This window comes from Lampris incognitus, chromosome 19, assembly GCF_029633865.1.
Source record: "Lampris incognitus isolate fLamInc1 chromosome 19, fLamInc1.hap2, whole genome shotgun sequence".
In the NCBI taxonomy this organism is placed as follows: domain Eukaryota; kingdom Metazoa; phylum Chordata; class Actinopteri; order Lampriformes; family Lampridae; genus Lampris; species Lampris incognitus.
Window position 1 is genome coordinate 4150476 of NC_079229.1, and position 17180 is coordinate 4167655.

Here is a 17180-nt window from a genome sequence, read left to right on the forward strand (position 1 = left end):
GAAGATGAAAACAAAAGCAAAACTTGTCAAGCATGGAAGGCAATCTGTTCCATGATGCCCCAGTTCTCAATTCTGATCTACGATCAGGGGCAATGAGAGAACAAAACTCTTTCACCCGCCCAAAGTGGGCAGACCCTCTTAATCAGCCCTTAACAGAATAATTCTCTGAGACACATGCTACGGGGCGAGGCCTTAATGTGTACCGGGCCAGAAAACGCAGGTAAAGCTCATTGCTCACTAATACGCCATAATGGAGGAATTGGGGCCCTCGGCATGGCAGCCGAGGCCCCATCACGGCGACAGACTTCTGAAACAAAGAGCCTCGTCTGAGCCGCTCTTCTCACCAACACGCCGTGACCAACATGGCTGATGTCCGGCGCTCTCGTTTGAGTGAACGGATCACGACGTGGCGTGCACGGTGTGGCGTAGAATGTGCAAGGACACAATGGCTCGCTCTATTGTGACGACGGCATGGGAAGACCATACCGTAGAAGAACGATTCACAACTGGGCTGCAGCGACAGTGTCGAGCGGAGACGCCTCGCCGCCGCACGACTGCACACGCCTAAATGCAGGCACACGCATGCACACCAGGAAATGTATCGATGTGTACCAGCAGTGTTTAATCTTGCCCTCTGAGACTGATTGGATTTGCGCTGGGCACGAATCAGATCTGATGCATCTGGATACATTTTTAAACAGCCGAACGATTGAAACAATTCAATTTGGCCCTTCCTCGATACAATACGACACAACGCATCGTATTGTAAGACGACGCACTGCATGGTGACCTCATCGTGTTGCACTGCAATACAATGTGACGCAATAGTGAAGACAGTTCCTTCTCAGTGCTACCGATGGTCTGCGACTGGTCGCAACAAGAAACCCTGACAGGTGCAGTACATCTATGCAACCTGACGATGGGAGAGGGGGAGAAGGATGGTGTTAACTAACACAATAATCAGTGACTCCACTTCAATCCAAAGTTTGGCCACACTTGTGAGTTGCATTATTTATTTATTTTTTGGATTCCCCCCCCCCTCCCCCTTTTTCTCCCCGATTGTATCCGGCCAACTACTCCACTCTTCCAAGCCGTCCTGGTCGCTGCTCCACCCCCTCTGCCGACCCGGGGAGGGCTGCGGACTACCACATGACTCCTCCCATACATGTGGAGTCGCCAGCCGCTTCTTTTCACCTGACAGTGAGGAGTTTCACCAGGGGGACGTAGTACACGGGAGGATCACGCTATTCCCCCCCAGTTCGCCCTCCCCCATGAACAGGCACCCTGACTGATCAGAGGAGGCGCTAGTGCAGCGAGCAGGACACATACCCACGCCCGACCAAGCCGGAGGTAACGCGGGGATTTGAACTGGCGATCCCCGTGTTGGTAGGCAACGGAATAGCCCACTACACCACCCGGACGCCCCCTTCACACCTGTGATTCATATATGTTTGGTGGTGCATCGTGTATTTCCTCATCTTCGGTCAACATCTTTAAACCAACAGGAAGAGGAAGATGAAGAAACAGAGAGGGCAGAAAGTTGGTTTTATTTGAGTGAGGGGTGGGGGGGGGCAGAGAGAGAGAGAGAGACAAGCATACCGAGGGAGATCTCTTTGGAGAAAACACCAGAGAAACACCAAGTGTAAACGGAGCAGCGATAGCTATTATCAAATGCTAAATAATAAAAGATACACGTGTCATGTTGGGCTTTGGGCCCGAGACACTGAAGCCCCCATCGATTTTTCCGCAACCCCCCCCCCCCCAAAGACTGGCTGATACACGCTGTCCGGATCGATGTAGCCATTTCCTAAAAGTTAAGCCCGGCTCTTCAGCTCAGATCAGTGACTCGCCACAACCCTGACGTGTACCTGCACTCAGACATACACACATACACCCAAACACAACCCCCACCCTCCCCCTACACTCACCACCCCACCCCAGCCAACCCGTCCCCGGTCCAGTTCAGATGTAAACGCCCGACACAACACGGTCTCCATGTCTGCACACTGCCAGCCATGATAACAACACCACCACCTCCCCCTGCACCTCCACCCCCTGCCCCCAAAGTAGAAGCTGGCGCAGCTGCTACGATGGGATGGAAGCAGGAGGCAGGCGAGCTGAACAGCTGATTGATCCGCGGGGTAATTGGCCCGGGCAGAGAGGAACAGCCGGGGGAGGTAAATGCCAGCCACCCCGCTGGATAGCGAGTCAAGTTCCACCGGGTGATCGAAAACCCCGATAGCGTGTCCCCCGAGTCAGGGCTCGCCGCCTGATAAGAGGGCGAACATTTCGTGCCGCTCGCGGAGTCTTAAGTTTTCAAGCAAGGTGGGGGAGAAAAGGGCCACTTGAGCGCAAGGGGGAAGATGCGACGGGCGGGAAGAGTTGGTTGAGAGGGAGAGCTGGAGAAAAGAACAGGGAGTCTAATGAAGAGGGGACTGGGAGCTGGGGAGGGGAGGACAGAGATAAAGAAGTAAGGGGAGATAAAGGGAGAGTGACCGTTTCTGCAGCTGCAAGAGGTGTAGTTTCCATCCTGCTCAACTCACCAAAAAAAGAAAACAACAAAAAACAAGTTGTGTGCAAGAGAGGGAGAGAGAGTTTTCAGACAAGGCCAAACTATCACTGACTGGAGTACCGATACTTCTAAGGCACCGGTACCAGGTAGGAGGTACCTACCGGACCGAGGAGCTCTGTACGGCTTTGGTCGCATGAACATACAGGAGTAATCTTCCACACCGGGCGCTGAGCTAGCCAAGAGAGGTACCAGATTCTACCAGAAAAGGCTGATGTGCTGATTTATTCACCGAAAAACTGTTCAAACTGTTCAAATCAACCAATAAGCACAATCCCTCAAAGCTGGTCCAGTTACTGCACATGTTCCTGTACATCCATGTTGCTGTTATGCAACAGCACCGTGACGTCCTGATGCTCCACACCAACCTTCTCACCTATGATGGGCTTGTTAATTCTTCTCAATCACAGGTATGTTGGACAATTAGTTTCACCCTGACAAACAAAAAACAAAACAACAAGGTACTGTTAAATGGTGCCATGCAGCATCAGCACTGATAGAAAGGGCGTCCGGGTAGCGTAGCGGTCTAGTCCGTTGCCTACCAACATGGGGATCACTAGGTTGAATCCCTGTGAATCCCTACAGGCACAATTGGCCGTGTGCCGGATGTGTTCATGCGTCCGGGTCGCTGCACTAGCACCTCCTCTGGTCGGGCGGGGCGCCTGTTCAGGGGGGAGGGGGAACTGGGGGGAATAGCGTGACCCTCCCACGCGCTACATCCCCCTGGTGAAACTCCTCACTGTCAGGTGAAAAGAAGCGGCTGGCGACTCCACGTGTATGGGAGGAGGCATGTGGTAGTCTGCAGCCCTCCCCGGATCGGCAGAGGGGGGCGGAGCAGAGACCGGGACGGATAATTGGCCAGAAAAAAGGGGGGAAATAAAATAAGAAAGTAGCGGCGTGAGTACTGATAGCATTAAATTCATAGCAACACAAAACCCAACAGGACCCTCTCATCACATAGTGTCATACCACATATCAACACTGTTGACAAAGTGCTGATAAATGACCCTCAACGTACCCTTTGGCGTCTGTATGAGACATGTGGGTTAACCCCTAGCTAACCTCAACCCTAAACTCAACCACTCCAACCCTAAAATTAACGACTACCTGAGCTGTATGTCGTTGATATTCAGAAATCGGGGTAGAAGTTTCACGTTCGAGACAAAGCAAGAGAGACAAGATGGAGATGGTGTGGACATGTGTGGAGGAGAGATGCTGGGTATACTGGGAGAAGGATGCTGAATATGGAGCTGCCAGGGAGGAGGAGAAGAGGAGGTGTATGGATGTGGTGAGGGAGGACATGCAGGTGGCTGGTGTGACAGAGGGAGACGCAGAGGACAGGGAGAGATGGAAACGGGTGATCCGCTGTGGCGCCCCCTAACGGCAGCAGCTGAAAGCAGTAGTGGTATTTACTTATTTATCATTGAAATTAGTCATCGGCAAGTAAAATCGTCTCAAACACAAACACAAACACAAACAGGGCCTCTGTAGTGTTGTCCTGTGAGTGATGGCCCTGCCTTCGGGGAATTGAACCGGGGATGAGGAGCGCGCCTCCGCTGTGGGGAAACACATGCCTACACTTTCCCCCAGTGGGGAGATGAGGCACCCATAAGTATCAGGCAAACAGTCGGCAGCCGGGAGAAACCTCCCATGGAGGGAGGCTGGCGAGGTGGGGAGTGCTAATGAGAATACGCATTAGAGCAGAACATTAGCAAGATGATCGTTTTGGTGTTTCTCGTGATTTATGAGGAGCTGGGGTGTGCGTGCAGCTCATTAGAGGGCCCAGCGTGGCCGATTCTCTGAAACGAGGGGCGACGTCCAGGAACGAAGCCACGCGCGGGGGGGGGGGGGGTATCTCGCTGTGTCTACCCACTGGTTTGTCCACCCCCCCCAACTGTGGTGCACCCTGGGAAATGAAAATAAATAAACAGAATACACTGCTCTCTCTATCAGTGAGGGAGGAAGCCGTGGCTAGACTATCGTTTCTACAGTGGAGGGGTTGGAGCGCCATGTGGTGTTTCAGACACACGGACAAACCAGCAGCCAGCTGCACACGTTACAGGCACCTTCCCTTAGCCGTCAATCATAACCACTCTTATATCGGGGATGGGGTGTCCGGGACGCCGGTTCGACTCCCCGTGTTACCGCCAGCGTGGTTGGGTGTCCCCACAGACACAACTGGCCGTGTCTGTGGGTGGGAAGCCGGATGTGGGTCTGTCAGGAACAATTTATTGTCATTTCTTTCATGTACACAAAAGAAATGAGTGTCACACAGCGGTGCAACACAAGAGACAAAAACACACATCCCCAAATTTCCCAAAAACGACATCGCCGAAAACATACCAAAACAGGGAGGGCCAAAAACCCCCAAAACACCCTACTGGGTGCAGCATAGTCCCAAAAGTCCACCGTCCAGAGAACGAACGCCAGCCAGGACGACTGCCGGATGTACGTGTCCTGGTCGCCGCACTAGCGCCTCCTCTGGTCGGCCGGGGCGCCTGTTTGGGGGGAGGGGGAACTGGAGGGAATAGCGTGATCCTCCCACATGTTACGCCCCCCTGGTGAAACTCCTCACTGTCAGGTGAAAAGAAGCGGCTGGTGACTCCACATGTATGGGAGGAGGCATGTGGTAGTCTGCAGCCCTCCCCCCCCCGGATGGGCAGAGGGGGTGGAGCAGAGACCGGGACGGCTCGGAGGAGTGGGGTAATTGGCCAGGCGGGGGGGGGGATTGGGAATAACCTTGAATATCCCAAATCAACACCAATTACATTGGACGTGCACCTCTTGTACTTGCATTGGGTTGTGATGAGGCGAAAACATCGCCGCACATACAGGGAAACAATAGCTTATTATTATGGTCTGTCCTCCTCCCATCTCTTCTTTGTCCTCCCAGACGTTTCCACTCTTTGGAAAATAAAAGCCTGTTCACACCAATAACTCCACCTCTCCTTCGCCTGCTCCAAACCTCGGTCAGATGTTTGGCCAGACGCCCTGTTGGCGCGTTCTGCGGTCATAAATCATATGATGAGCATGTGCTCCTCGCTGTCCGTCAATAAAGGGGAATAATAAGCGAGTGATTATTGCTCCACGTTTGCCAAGTTGATGAACGTCACTGACTATTTTTGGAAGAGACTTTGGACCGAGGTGAAAACAAGCCGAATTTATAGTCAAACCCCCGGAGGTGGGTGCCGACTTTGTGACTTCCCGCCGAGAGCCAGGGGTCGATCCCTTCGTTAAGTTTTCAATTTTCCAGTTTGAAACCATCTCGGTTCAATCTCGCGGACTTGTCTCTGGTGCAACAGGCTCATACATCCTATTCCAGTTATAATCTCCCACGCCATCGGCTCATTCCATTCCAAAATGATTCTCAATCCAGGTAGAATTTATTGGGACTGTAAATGACTTCAATCAGTCAAAGTCTCTGATCTAGATTATGGTGTCATTACCTCCGGCCTTAAATAGCTTCTGCAGGTGCCCCTGCAAGGAATGGATATGAGGCTGTATGCACTGCCAGGGAGTGGGGTGGGGGGGGGGGGGGAGGCGATTGCTGACCATGTATTTGACTGCTGTGCAAAACATATCAGATTACGACATTTTATCATACTGTTGCAAATATCAAGCTGCAGACTGTGCACAAAGACTACACCAAGCAATCTGTGCACCTCATCGCCACACTCGGCGGCAGACAGACAAAAAAAAGAGGCTTCTTTTGAAACGACAGAAGCGGTTGAAAAAACGTAATGGCCCTGATAAGCTTTGCTTTTCAGTTCACGGTTTGCTTTACGACCATGTTTGGATCAAGAAGTCTCACTCACAGCCGCCGGGTTTACATACGGTGCTTTACTTTACCACCGGGCCAGGACTCTCCAAACAGCCAGGGAGCCCAGGGTAAGGAGCAAGAAGGAGAACTCCCGGCTTTTATTTGCCCCAGTGAGCGTGTGTTGTGGTGAAACGCCACTTACTCTCAGTTCAGCACGCACACACACACACACACACACACACACACACACACACACACACACACACACACACACACACACACACACACGCCAGGGTTCCTCGACTCATCTACATGCTGTGTGCTACTGGTTACTTCATATTACTCAGAATTAACATCATCATAATTCATCCTCTGAGCATCAAAAGGTTTGTGCTGCTTTTCCAAAAAAAGTTGAGAGCTATCCCACTGATATCCTATCACCTCTACACAACCTCCAAGATGCTAGTTCCTGGTAAGGCTTTAGAAACACACACACACACACACACACACACACACACACAGGTGGGGTGATGGTACTATAATAAGCAGATCACCCATTGCAACGTCAGATGTACCATTCATAAATCAGCAGCATGATGACGATGATAACGATGTGGTCAGCTGTGGACTAGTGCACTATTCCAGGTCCTGTCTAACATCTGCCCGTCTACCTTCCATTATGGTCCCAGTATACTGCAACTACTCCCTAGGGTCCTCCACCCGCTAATCTACACCAGCCACGCTTGGAGCACACGTGTTACTAGGGTGTAGGCGACGGTGAGCGCTAATGAAGGGGGACCATTTTGTGGCCCAGAGAAAAGACTTGCAGCTGAATACAAGGGGGTGACTGCAAGGCAAATAGGAACCAGGCAGATTAAGATCTCACCCCCCCCCCCCCATTGAGCGAACTGTAGATGAAGCTTGGAATCTCATACAGTCATCTGCTTCATTTTAAAGCAAGGCAATAGCAGCCTTTAAAAAGAAGCAGGTAACACACACACACACACACACACACACACACACACACACACACACACACACACACACACACAGCTGACATCACACAGACTCGTGATACGATGGCGCCGGTGTACTACGCTTTTGAAATCAAGGATGTGATGATAGTCGAGTGCTCGCGGGACACCTGAAGTACACTGTGAATGGTTTACCAAGGACAACGACCCGCATGCAGAGCCGGGATGGAGAGAGCTGGAGGAGCAATGGCTGAGCAGTGTGACTCTCCACTTCCTCTTCCTGCCAGACCTTTTTAAGGGACCAACCGGGCACTGAGGAAACCTTCTCTAACGGAGACAACGGGATCTTTCTGATGCAGTTCAGTCCGGTGGCGTCTCACACAGCGCACGCGTATGCAAAAACGCCCGAATTTGCTGGAAAGGTTGCATGTGGCCCATGAGAGGAAGCCTGTGTTTATGCAGAAAGCTGGACGTGCAGCGATGACGGTACGGTAGGTCAAACAGGACAGGCGGTACGTCTGTACAAAGATTTTGGTGTATTGCTGCAGTGCCCCCGCCGGGGGAACCAGCGTGGTTTTGTAAAACTCACAGCCACTGTACATGAAGCATGCATAGACCAGTGGTTTTGTTTGGTATTTCTTTATATTTAGTTTGACGAGCGATGACTCATTGTTTGGGTAACGGGGGCAATAAGACAGCCGAACTGTCCTCTGTCTGAGCAGCAATGAAATCTTCCACGCCTCTAAAGTGCTTAACTTTCCCCAGCTTCAGGGAGCAGGTACTCCTCCCTGCCTGAATTGAGGACAGGTCCGGCTTCTTACATAAAGTACCTGGGCCCATCAGCTCCCCACTGACTTGAAAAAGAACAAAAAGCAAGACTTTGGCTAAGAGTACGTTGAACACTTTGAGACATTAAGGGTGTTAAGGGTGTATGGGCCGTGCATACTAAACAGGGAGGCTGGAGCACTATGTGATGGTCTGGATAATGGAATTCACTGGGGAAGAAGTCACATGCATTGGGGAGGAAGAGGGTGTTACAGGGGAGAGGATAGCTCTTTCCTGCTACGGTGAGTTACGATCCCGGCCATCCAGATTATATCGACTGTGTTGTGAGCCCTCAAATGAGAATCCATATATATATATATACATATATATACACTACCGTTCAAAAGTTTGGGATCACATTGAAATGTCCATATTTTTGAAGGAAAAGCACTGTACTGTTCAATGAAGATAACTTTAAACTAGTCTTAACTTTAAAGAAATACACTCTATACATTGCTAATGTGGTAAATGACTATTCTAGCTGCAAATGTCTGGTTTTTGGTGCAATATCTACATAGGTGTATAGAGGCCCATTTCAAGCAACTATCACTCCAGTGTTCTAATGGTACAATGTGTTTGCTCATTGGCTCAGAAGGCTAATTGATGATTAGAAAACCCTTGTGCAATCATGTTCACACATCCGAAAACAGTTTAGCTCGTTACAGAAGCTACAAAACTGACCTTCCTTTGAGCAGATTGAGTTTCTGGGGCATCACATTTGTGGGGTCAATTAAACGCTCAAAATGGCCAGAAAAAGAGAACTTTCATCTGAAACTCGACAGTCTATTCTTGTTCTTAGAAATGAAGGCTATTCCATGCGAGAAATTGCTAAGAAATTGAAGATTTCCTACACCGGTGTGTACTACTCCCTTCAGAGGACAGCACAAACAGGCTCTAACCAGAGTAGAAAAAGAAGTGGGAGGCCGCGTTGCACAACTGAGCAAGAAGATAAGTACATTAGAGTCTCTAGTTTGAGAAACAGACGCCTCACAGGTCCCCAACTGGCATCTTCATTAAATAGTACCCGCAAAACACCAGTGTCAACATCTACAGTGAAGAGGCGGCTGCGGGATTCTGGGCTTCAGGGCAGAGTGGCAAAGAAAAAGCCATATCTGAGACTGACCAATAAAAGAAAAAGATTAAGATGGGCAAAAGAACACAGACATTGGACAGAGGAAGACTGGAAAAAAGTGTTGTGGACGGATGAATCCAAGTTTGAGGTGTTTGGATCACAAAGAAGAACGTTTGTGAGACGCAGAACAAATGAAAAGATGCTGGAAGAATGCCTGACGCCATCTGTTAAGCATGGTGGAGGTAATGTGATGGTCTGGGGTTGCTTTGGTGCTGGTAAGGTGGGAGATTTGTACAGGGTAAAAGGGATTCTGAATAAGGAAGGCTATCACTCCATTTTGCAACGCCATGCCATACCCAGTGGACAGCGCTTGATTGGAGCCAATTTCATCCTACAACAGGACAATGACCCTAAACACACCTCCAAATTGTGCAAGAACTATTTAGAGCAGAAGCAGGCAGCTGGTATTCTATCGGTAATGGAGTGGCCAGCGCAGTCACCAGATCTGAACCCCATTGAGCTGTTGTGGGAGCAGCTTGACCGTATGGTACGCAAGAAGTGCCCATCCAACCAATCCAACTTGTGGGAGCTGCTTCTGGAAGCGTGGGGTGCAATTTCTCCAGATTACCTCAACAAATTAACAGCTAGAATGCCAAAGGTCTGCAATGCTGTAATTGCTGCAAATGGAGGATTCTTTGACGAAAGCAAAGTTTGATGTAAAAAAATCTTATTTCAAATACAAATCATTATTTCTAACCTTGTCAATGTCTTGACTCTATTTTCTATTCATTTCACAACATATGGTGGTGAATAAGTGTGACTTTTCATGGAAAACACAAAATTGTTTGGGTGATCCCAAACTTTTGAACGGTAGTGTATATATATATATATATATATATATACATATATATATACACACAGACAGACATATAAAACACTGCTCAACCAACAGTCAACAGAGGAGCTAAAGGAGGTGACCCCCCCCCCGCACATACACCCCCACAATACCAGGAAGGGCTACTGGAGACGCGATAGCCGGCTTCTGATTTGGTTAGATGGGATCTGAAACTCAGAAAGGATGCGGGGAGGACTTTGCTGCTGCACCGGTGTCAGAAGTGGGGTGGGGAGACCGTGAGGCCATTGGAAGCACGTAAGTGCTGAGGGCGGGGACGCGCTTCCTGAAGGAGGGGGGTAGTGTACCGATCACAGAAGGCTAGACTCGCTGGCCCTTGGCTAATTTAGTCGACTGGTTAGCGTAGGAGCCCATGGCGCGGGAGACCCGGGTTCGCGTCCCGGCTGCGGCGGTTCCCGGCTGCCCCCTGAATTCGCTGTATATTGAGACTGTGCCACTGTCAATACACCCACCCCACAAACACACACACCCACACATGGGCTGTGCAACCACAACCACACACACACACACACACTGGGACGGTGTGATCACCCCCCCCCCCCACATATGTACATGGCACAAGGCTGTGCTCTTCTGCAGGTGTGTTTCTCTGTTGTATGATGTCGGTCCGATGATTGTCGGAACATGCGACGGAAGACAAATTTCCGCGTGAACGGACAATAAAGCGTTACGTCCATTCGCACACACGGCTGCTCGGCCATCTTTATGACGGAAAACAACGTCTCGCTTACGTCGAGTCAATCTCTGCATCGGTCTCTGTATTGGATTTTAAAACACGTGTTGCAAAGGTACCGTAAGTGAATTTCCACACGCTTGCAAAAGCGAGGGGATCGGACATGTGTGGTGGTGGTGAAGAGACGGCTGGGAAGGGTCTATGAGCACAGCAGAGGGCAGGCGGGAAGAACCTGGGCCGTGCTTTGTGTTCCTTTGTGCAGCACAGATGGAGTGCGCATCACATCCGCTGTGCAGATGAGTTACAACACCACACACTGACTGCAGTCTTCACTGTTTGGGCGAATCTCTGTGGAGCACATCGGCCCGGCTGCCCCTCGCTCCCTCTGACACGGCTGGCAGAGGAAAACCAAGCGAATAGGACGCATCCGGCTGGTTTCTCCGAGGGCCCCTGGAATACGGTATGACTCAGGTCATACTGAGATCCCAGTTACCGATCTCTGTCTCGTAGACGGGCTGTCGTGCTACCTGCATTAGTCACCGGGGCTGCAACCAGGCGGAGGGCGGGGTGGCTCTCATAAGAGGAGCCTTATCTCTTCCGTCCTGATACGACTGAGAAAACAGAGTAGGAGGAGGAACTGATTCACGTTGCCTTTTGTCGCCTGTCTTTTACCCCCCCCCCATCCCTCTCTCCCTCTCTTCCCTCTCTCCGTTATTCATCAGTGAAGGAGGTGAATTAGCCTGGCTGGCTGGCTGGCTGGCTGGCGGAGCAGCTGCAGATGTGAACTGCTCTGCACGTAGCCGGATTTGGGCGCGTCAAGTCGAGCGAATTCAGGACTTTTATCTCCTTTAATTATGCAAATCACCAGCCGCATATTACCGATCAAGTTCGGAGGCAGATTTGTTCTCTTTCTTTTCCGCTCAGCAACTACTCCTCTGTGAGACTCCCAAGAGCGAGGAGCCATTTCGATGACTTATTAAACAATATTTCATCAGCAAATCGGTAGACGAAACAAAGACCAAAAAACAAAAAAAAACCAGCGGTTGTACATTTTATATGGCGGGATGGTTCCGGGTGAGGTGCTTTTTCTTTTCCTAACCCGGAGTGTCAGCTCTTCCATCTGGCGAGAATAATTTGATTCCTCCCCTATAATTTCCTCCGCTAATGAATTGAACAGTTTGACTGATTTTGCTTGCTCGTTAAAGCGACCTCAAGGCCTTCACACGTAAATCACGGCCCCCTTGCATGCTCTCTCTCCACCCGAACTGCCTTGTTGTCTTTAACCTGTCAGAGGTTTCGGGAGGAAAGGTCACTGGATAGAGGTTCATATCAGCACCCATACCTGCAGAGGCAAACACCAGCCTGTCTGTTATACTGACGGCTAGCTGTATAGCAGGGTGAAGCCACAAGATTTCATGTTAGCAGTGACCATACTTTTGGACGGTGCCGATGGAGGTATTGCATGCAGTCGATGTGGAGGTACATCGGCGTAGCTTTGGTATTCCCTGGCAGCGTGCCCGTCAGGCCTCAGAACGCACAGGGCAAGGCTGACATTACTATTAAAGTCAGTCAAGGGTAGGCAGGGGAACCACAGTCACACCCTGACACCCTGTCGTCCCCGCTGAGGTAATGGGCCCTTGAGCAAAGGTGAGGGAAATGAGGAAAGCCAAGCTCCACATAAAGCCATGACTGCCAGGCCGGTGTGTGGCGATACGGACCAGCCCTGAACTCTCTCACCTTGCTCCAGTCCGTTCAAATGAAGGCGTTGCACCGGCCAACTCTCACCGAAATCGGTCAATATTCCAGGTCATGCTGCAAGTAATAACAGGTGTGTGTGTGTGTAACACTGGGCTAGTGTAGGCAGGGGGCGCTAGCAGCATGTGGCTAGTTAGCAAGAGCCTCGGGATAGCTGATTAGCTCAGTCGACAGACAGCGAGATGGGGATTTCCACACTGCTACCTTATTCTGCAGGACACAACGTCGACCACACGGTGCCAGGACGCCAGGTCTCCCCGGTACCGTGTTCACCCACCATACACGAACAGCAAAACACAGGAACCATGACCGGCACCGGCACCAACTTGTTACGGTGAGACTGCCTTCTTGTGGACGTCGGCCGAAACAGCACCTCTACTCTAGTGCGTCACAACAAACCAAAGATGAGGAGCCACCTTGTGGCACTATTTGGCATTGCATTTATATTGTAGCGGATTCGGGGTGCAGCCCGGCCGGACCGTCGCAGCCGGGACGCGAACCCGTGTCTCCCGCACCGCGGGCGACTACGTTAACTAGAGGGTCCGACCCGTTAGCCAAGGGCTAGCGAGCCTATTCATCCGTGATCGTCACATTTCATTACATTTCTGACACCAGTGTAGCGAATTAAGGGGGGCAGCCCGGGGAACCGCCGCCCCCGGGACGCGAACCCGTATCTCCCGCACCGCGGGCGACAACGTTAACTACTCCAGTGTTTCTCAACCCAGTCCTCAAGGACCACCTAACCTGCAGATTTTCATTGTAACCCTGCAAGGGTAGCTCTGCTTGTACTTACTCAACCAATCATCTCACAGCACTTAATTATGCAAGGTGTGCAAACTCTTGACATTCACTGCTGAATTACTACAAACAGGTACCTATTCAGGGTGGCAAAGAAAATCTGCGGGACAGGGGGTCCTTGAGGACTGGGTTGAGAAACACTGATCTAGTCGACTAGAGGGTCCCACCCGTTAGCCAAGGGCTAACGTGTGTACATATCTGTGCACGTGACACTACCCCACTTCTGACACCAATGTAGCGAATTCGGGGGGGCAGCCCGGCCGGACCGTCACAGCCGGGACGCGAACCCGTGTCTCCCGCACCGCGGGCGACTACGTTAACCACCGGACTAGAGGGTCCGACCCGTTAGCCAAGGGCTAGCGAGCCTATTCATCCGTGATCGTCACATTTCATTACATTAAGGGGGGCAGCCCGGGGAACCGCCGCCGCCGGGACGCGAACCCGTATCCCCCGCACCGCGGGCGACAACGTTAACCAGTCGACTAACGTGTCTACTTAGCCGTGCACGTTACACTACCCCACTTCTAATACCAATGTAGCGAATTCGGGGGGCAGCCCGGCCAGACCGTCACAGCCGGGACGCGAACCCATGTCTCCCGCACCGCGGGCGACTACGTTAACCAGTCGACTAGAGGGTCCGACCCGTTAGCCAAGGGCTAGCGAGCCTATTCATCCGTGATCGTCACATTTCATTACATTTCCGACACCAACGTAGCGATTTAAGGGGGGCAGCCCGGGGAACCGCCGCCGCCGGGACGCGAACCCATGTCTCCCGCACCGCGGGCGACTACGTTAACCACTGGACTAGAGGGTCCGACCCGTTAGCCAAGGGCTAGCGAGCCTATTCATCCGTGATCGTTACAATATTCGTCGGACTCTGTTACAGTGTGTGTGTGTGTGTGTGTGTGTGTGTGTGTGCGTGTGTGTGTGTGTGCGTGCGTGCGTGCGTGTGTGTGTGTGTGTGTGTGTGTGTGTGTGTGTGTGTGTGTGCGTGTTGTTCATCAGCTCCACAAGGCAGAAGGAAGTCGGGGGGGTGGGGGGGGGAAGACCAGCAGGACACAACACGGCTCATGCTCACCTGCGGTGAAGTTGTAAGTGGCGGAGAACCCCACCGCCTCCAGCTCGCCGTCGGAAACAAACTTTATCCACAGATACCGGCCGCTACTCCGGATGTCGGGCGGGCTGTGCTGGCCGCAGTATCGTCCGAGCATCGGGGAGAAGCCAAAGGGTCCATCCCGCACCTCGATGTTGTCAAATTTACATTCCCAGGAGGACTCGACGGAGTACTTCTCCTCGAAGTGCAGATCGATACACTGCCTCGGGGGGGCTGGGAGACCAGAGGTAACAGACAGGAGAGACAATTGCAGCCAATCACAAAGCGGGCAGACAAACACGCATCACCTGCTCTCCCGCGGGACCCCCTATTTGCCCGATCCCATCCCACCAGCAGGCCCGGTAAAGGCCCGGTAAAGGCCTAGCTGCTGCCCCCCCCCTCCCTGCGACTTCCGCTGTGTCCTGCACCCAGCTGTGAGCAGCCGCTGCGTCCACACGCCATGTTATTGGCAATCTGGTGAGCCACTAACTCGATCAGCTGCACCGATGAATCAAATACCAACTCCCGGTGCACAACGTTAAGAGGGCAAACGGCTGCTGACTGTCTCATTTCATAATAAACCATCACATCTCATCCTCGTTGTCACCATCCACACCGCGACCTCCCTCTCAGGGGGGCCCCTTTACACTTCAAATGAGCTTTCAGGGAGCCAACCTGTTACATATTGTGATTATACCTGCTCCGTGACGTGTCTAAAGGGAATATATATTTATTTATTTATTTTTTACCTTCAAGGATGTAGACACACTCTGTGTCTGGGGGGTATTTGTTTGGGTAGCTGGGAGAAGTAAAGAGCCCTCCTTCCGCCTCCTTCACCCAGGTCCCGCACTGGCCCACGGGCTTGACTCCGGAGTTGTTTTTCACTGGGGGGGGGGGGGGGAGACAAGTTGGACAAACGACAAGTCAGCGCACAGGAAGGGAGAGGGCGCGCGCTCGCGACAGTGACGGAAGTGGAAAGTACCTGCCGCGTCCTTCCGCGTCGCTCCGCACGACCCGAGGATGAGAAGACTTGCAGCGACTGCACATGGAACAGAGAAGGGGAGGGAGACCGAGATTCTTAGGGTGCTTAATTATCTTAATTATCTTAATTATCCCTTTGATTCCTCCGTCGGCTCGCTCGTCCGTGTCACAGCAGAGCACCCCGCTCGCCGCAGGTAGCGAGAGTTCACGGGGCACGCGCTTCAGGTTTCCCCAAATGTAACGACCTCCGTCGCAAACACAACGCCCGAGATTACAACCTGCAACATTGTGACTGCTTAAGAGAGAAGAGGGGAAACATTAAATGCGTTCAGATCAGAAGTCCGCAAACTTCACATTTTCAACACCATCCCATCAACTCTAGCTACACCGCGACCGGGCAAATATATATAAATATATATGTGTGGATATGAATATAAATAAATAAAGATGGCCAAACCGGACGAGGTGCCGACAGGTATCTTACCGTGAAGGATGCTGTGTCCATGTACCATGTCTGTTCCTTGCAGAAAGGGGCTTCAGACTCAACTGATTCCATTTAGATCCCAGAAGACTCGAAAAAGGACAACGAGTGAGGTTGGACTTTCTGAACCAGCCAGGACACCGCCGCCGGACACCATGCAACCTTTCCGGGGGGTGGGGGGTCGGGGTGGGGGGGCTCCTTTACGAAATGTTGAATAGTAAGAAACGTTGAAATTCCTGCCGGGGGGGGGACGTCGCAACAACTAGTCACCAGTTTCATACAGAACCAAAAACAGGTCCAAACACTCGCCCGATTTCCATCCGAACGTTTCCAAGAGCCTTTGGTGCTTCTGATGCACTGAGAGGACTGCTAGTCCCGTCATCAGCCTTCTCTAATCGCTCCACCTTTGCAATCTTCTTTTCACCATGCCTCGCCGGTGCTGTTCATTCCTCTGACATGACGGAGAACCTCCGGGAGCATGCACCACCATGCAACATACATCTCTGCAGCCTTGGCTTTACCCCCCCCCCTCTCTCTCTCTTCCTCTCTCTCTCTCTCTCTCTCGCTCTCTCTCTCTCCTTCCTCTTTTTTGCAATGCGTAAATCTCCCTCGGGATCAATGGCTGGTCAGAATACGAAGTGCATTTCGGTTCGGTACCTCATCTCGCTCCCTCGTGTCTAAAGCTCTCCCGACGCTTTCCTCGGAGCATCCCTCCGCCCGCTCCTCCTGTCAAATGGTGAGTCCCCGCAGCCGGCTGGAGTTAATGTACGGATCGCCCTCCTCCACACGCAGCTCGCCTCCTTCAATATGCCAGTTGGCGACAGCGCAGTCCTATGCGTCAAAAAAGCGTAACACACTTTTGACAAATGCAATGAGACCAAAAAAAGGAGGAGGAGGAGGAGGAGGAGGAGGAGGGGGGGACTTACCAAAGACCTCCGTACAGGAAAAAAAAAAAGATTGTATCTCTCTCGGACCCGACTTCACCCACGCAAAATGAACGAAGTAGCAGAAAAGTAGCGGGGGGATGACGCGCGTGCTTCAATGCGCCGACTGCACGTTGCAGGAACGCAGCAGCTCCTCGCGTCGCCGCGCAACGGAACTGTAAAGGTAAAGCGGAACACGGCCGAGGAGGAAACGAGAGGAACAAACACAGCCAGATGGGCGTCAAAGACCATCTGCAGAATCGACTTCAGGAGTCTACAAGGAGGCCGGTAACGCGAGCAAGGAGTCGTGCGGGATGCAGGAGAAAGTGGTTCAGCCCGGAGGCTGTGCAGAGCAAACACCCC

The 17180-nt window shown here is 51.8% G+C and overlaps 2 protein-coding genes across 2 annotated transcripts in view; both read right to left on the reverse strand.

Moving 5' to 3' along the window:
• sema5a (sema domain, seven thrombospondin repeats (type 1 and type 1-like), transmembrane domain (TM) and short cytoplasmic domain, (semaphorin) 5A) overlaps positions 1-292 on the reverse strand; it is a 75012-nt gene extending 74720 nt beyond the window's left edge. Inside the window, 1 exon segment of the mRNA XM_056299837.1 lies at positions 204-292. Coding sequence (XP_056155812.1) covers positions 204-292 — 89 coding nt within the window.
• A 2016-nt stretch (positions 293-2308) lies between these two features.
• On the reverse strand, positions 2309-15925 carry LOC130130107 (neuropilin and tolloid-like protein 1). Its single transcript, XM_056299838.1, has 5 exons — positions 15898-15925; positions 15415-15471; positions 15182-15316; positions 14418-14666; positions 2309-2442 (listed from the first exon to the last, which is right to left on the reverse strand). The coding sequence occupies exons 1-5, from the start codon at positions 15923-15925 to the stop codon at positions 2309-2311; spliced, it is 603 nt and encodes a 200-aa protein (XP_056155813.1).
• Positions 15926-17180: the final 1255 nt, after the last annotated feature.

What these genes read in the sequence shown, in the direction of transcription:
- LOC130130107 (XM_056299838.1), bottom strand. Translation starts at nt 15,925, where the DNA reads ATGGTACATGGACACAGCATCCTTCACG. An exon ending in TGGACACAGCATCCTTCACG is followed by an intron (nt 15,472 to 15,897) that starts GTAAGATACCTG and finishes TTCCATGTGCAG; the next exon opens with TCGCTGCAAGTCTTCTCATC. An exon ending in GACGCGGAAGGACGCGGCAG is followed by an intron (nt 15,317 to 15,414) that starts GTACTTTCCACT and finishes CCCCCCCCCCAG; the next exon opens with TGAAAAACAACTCCGGAGTC.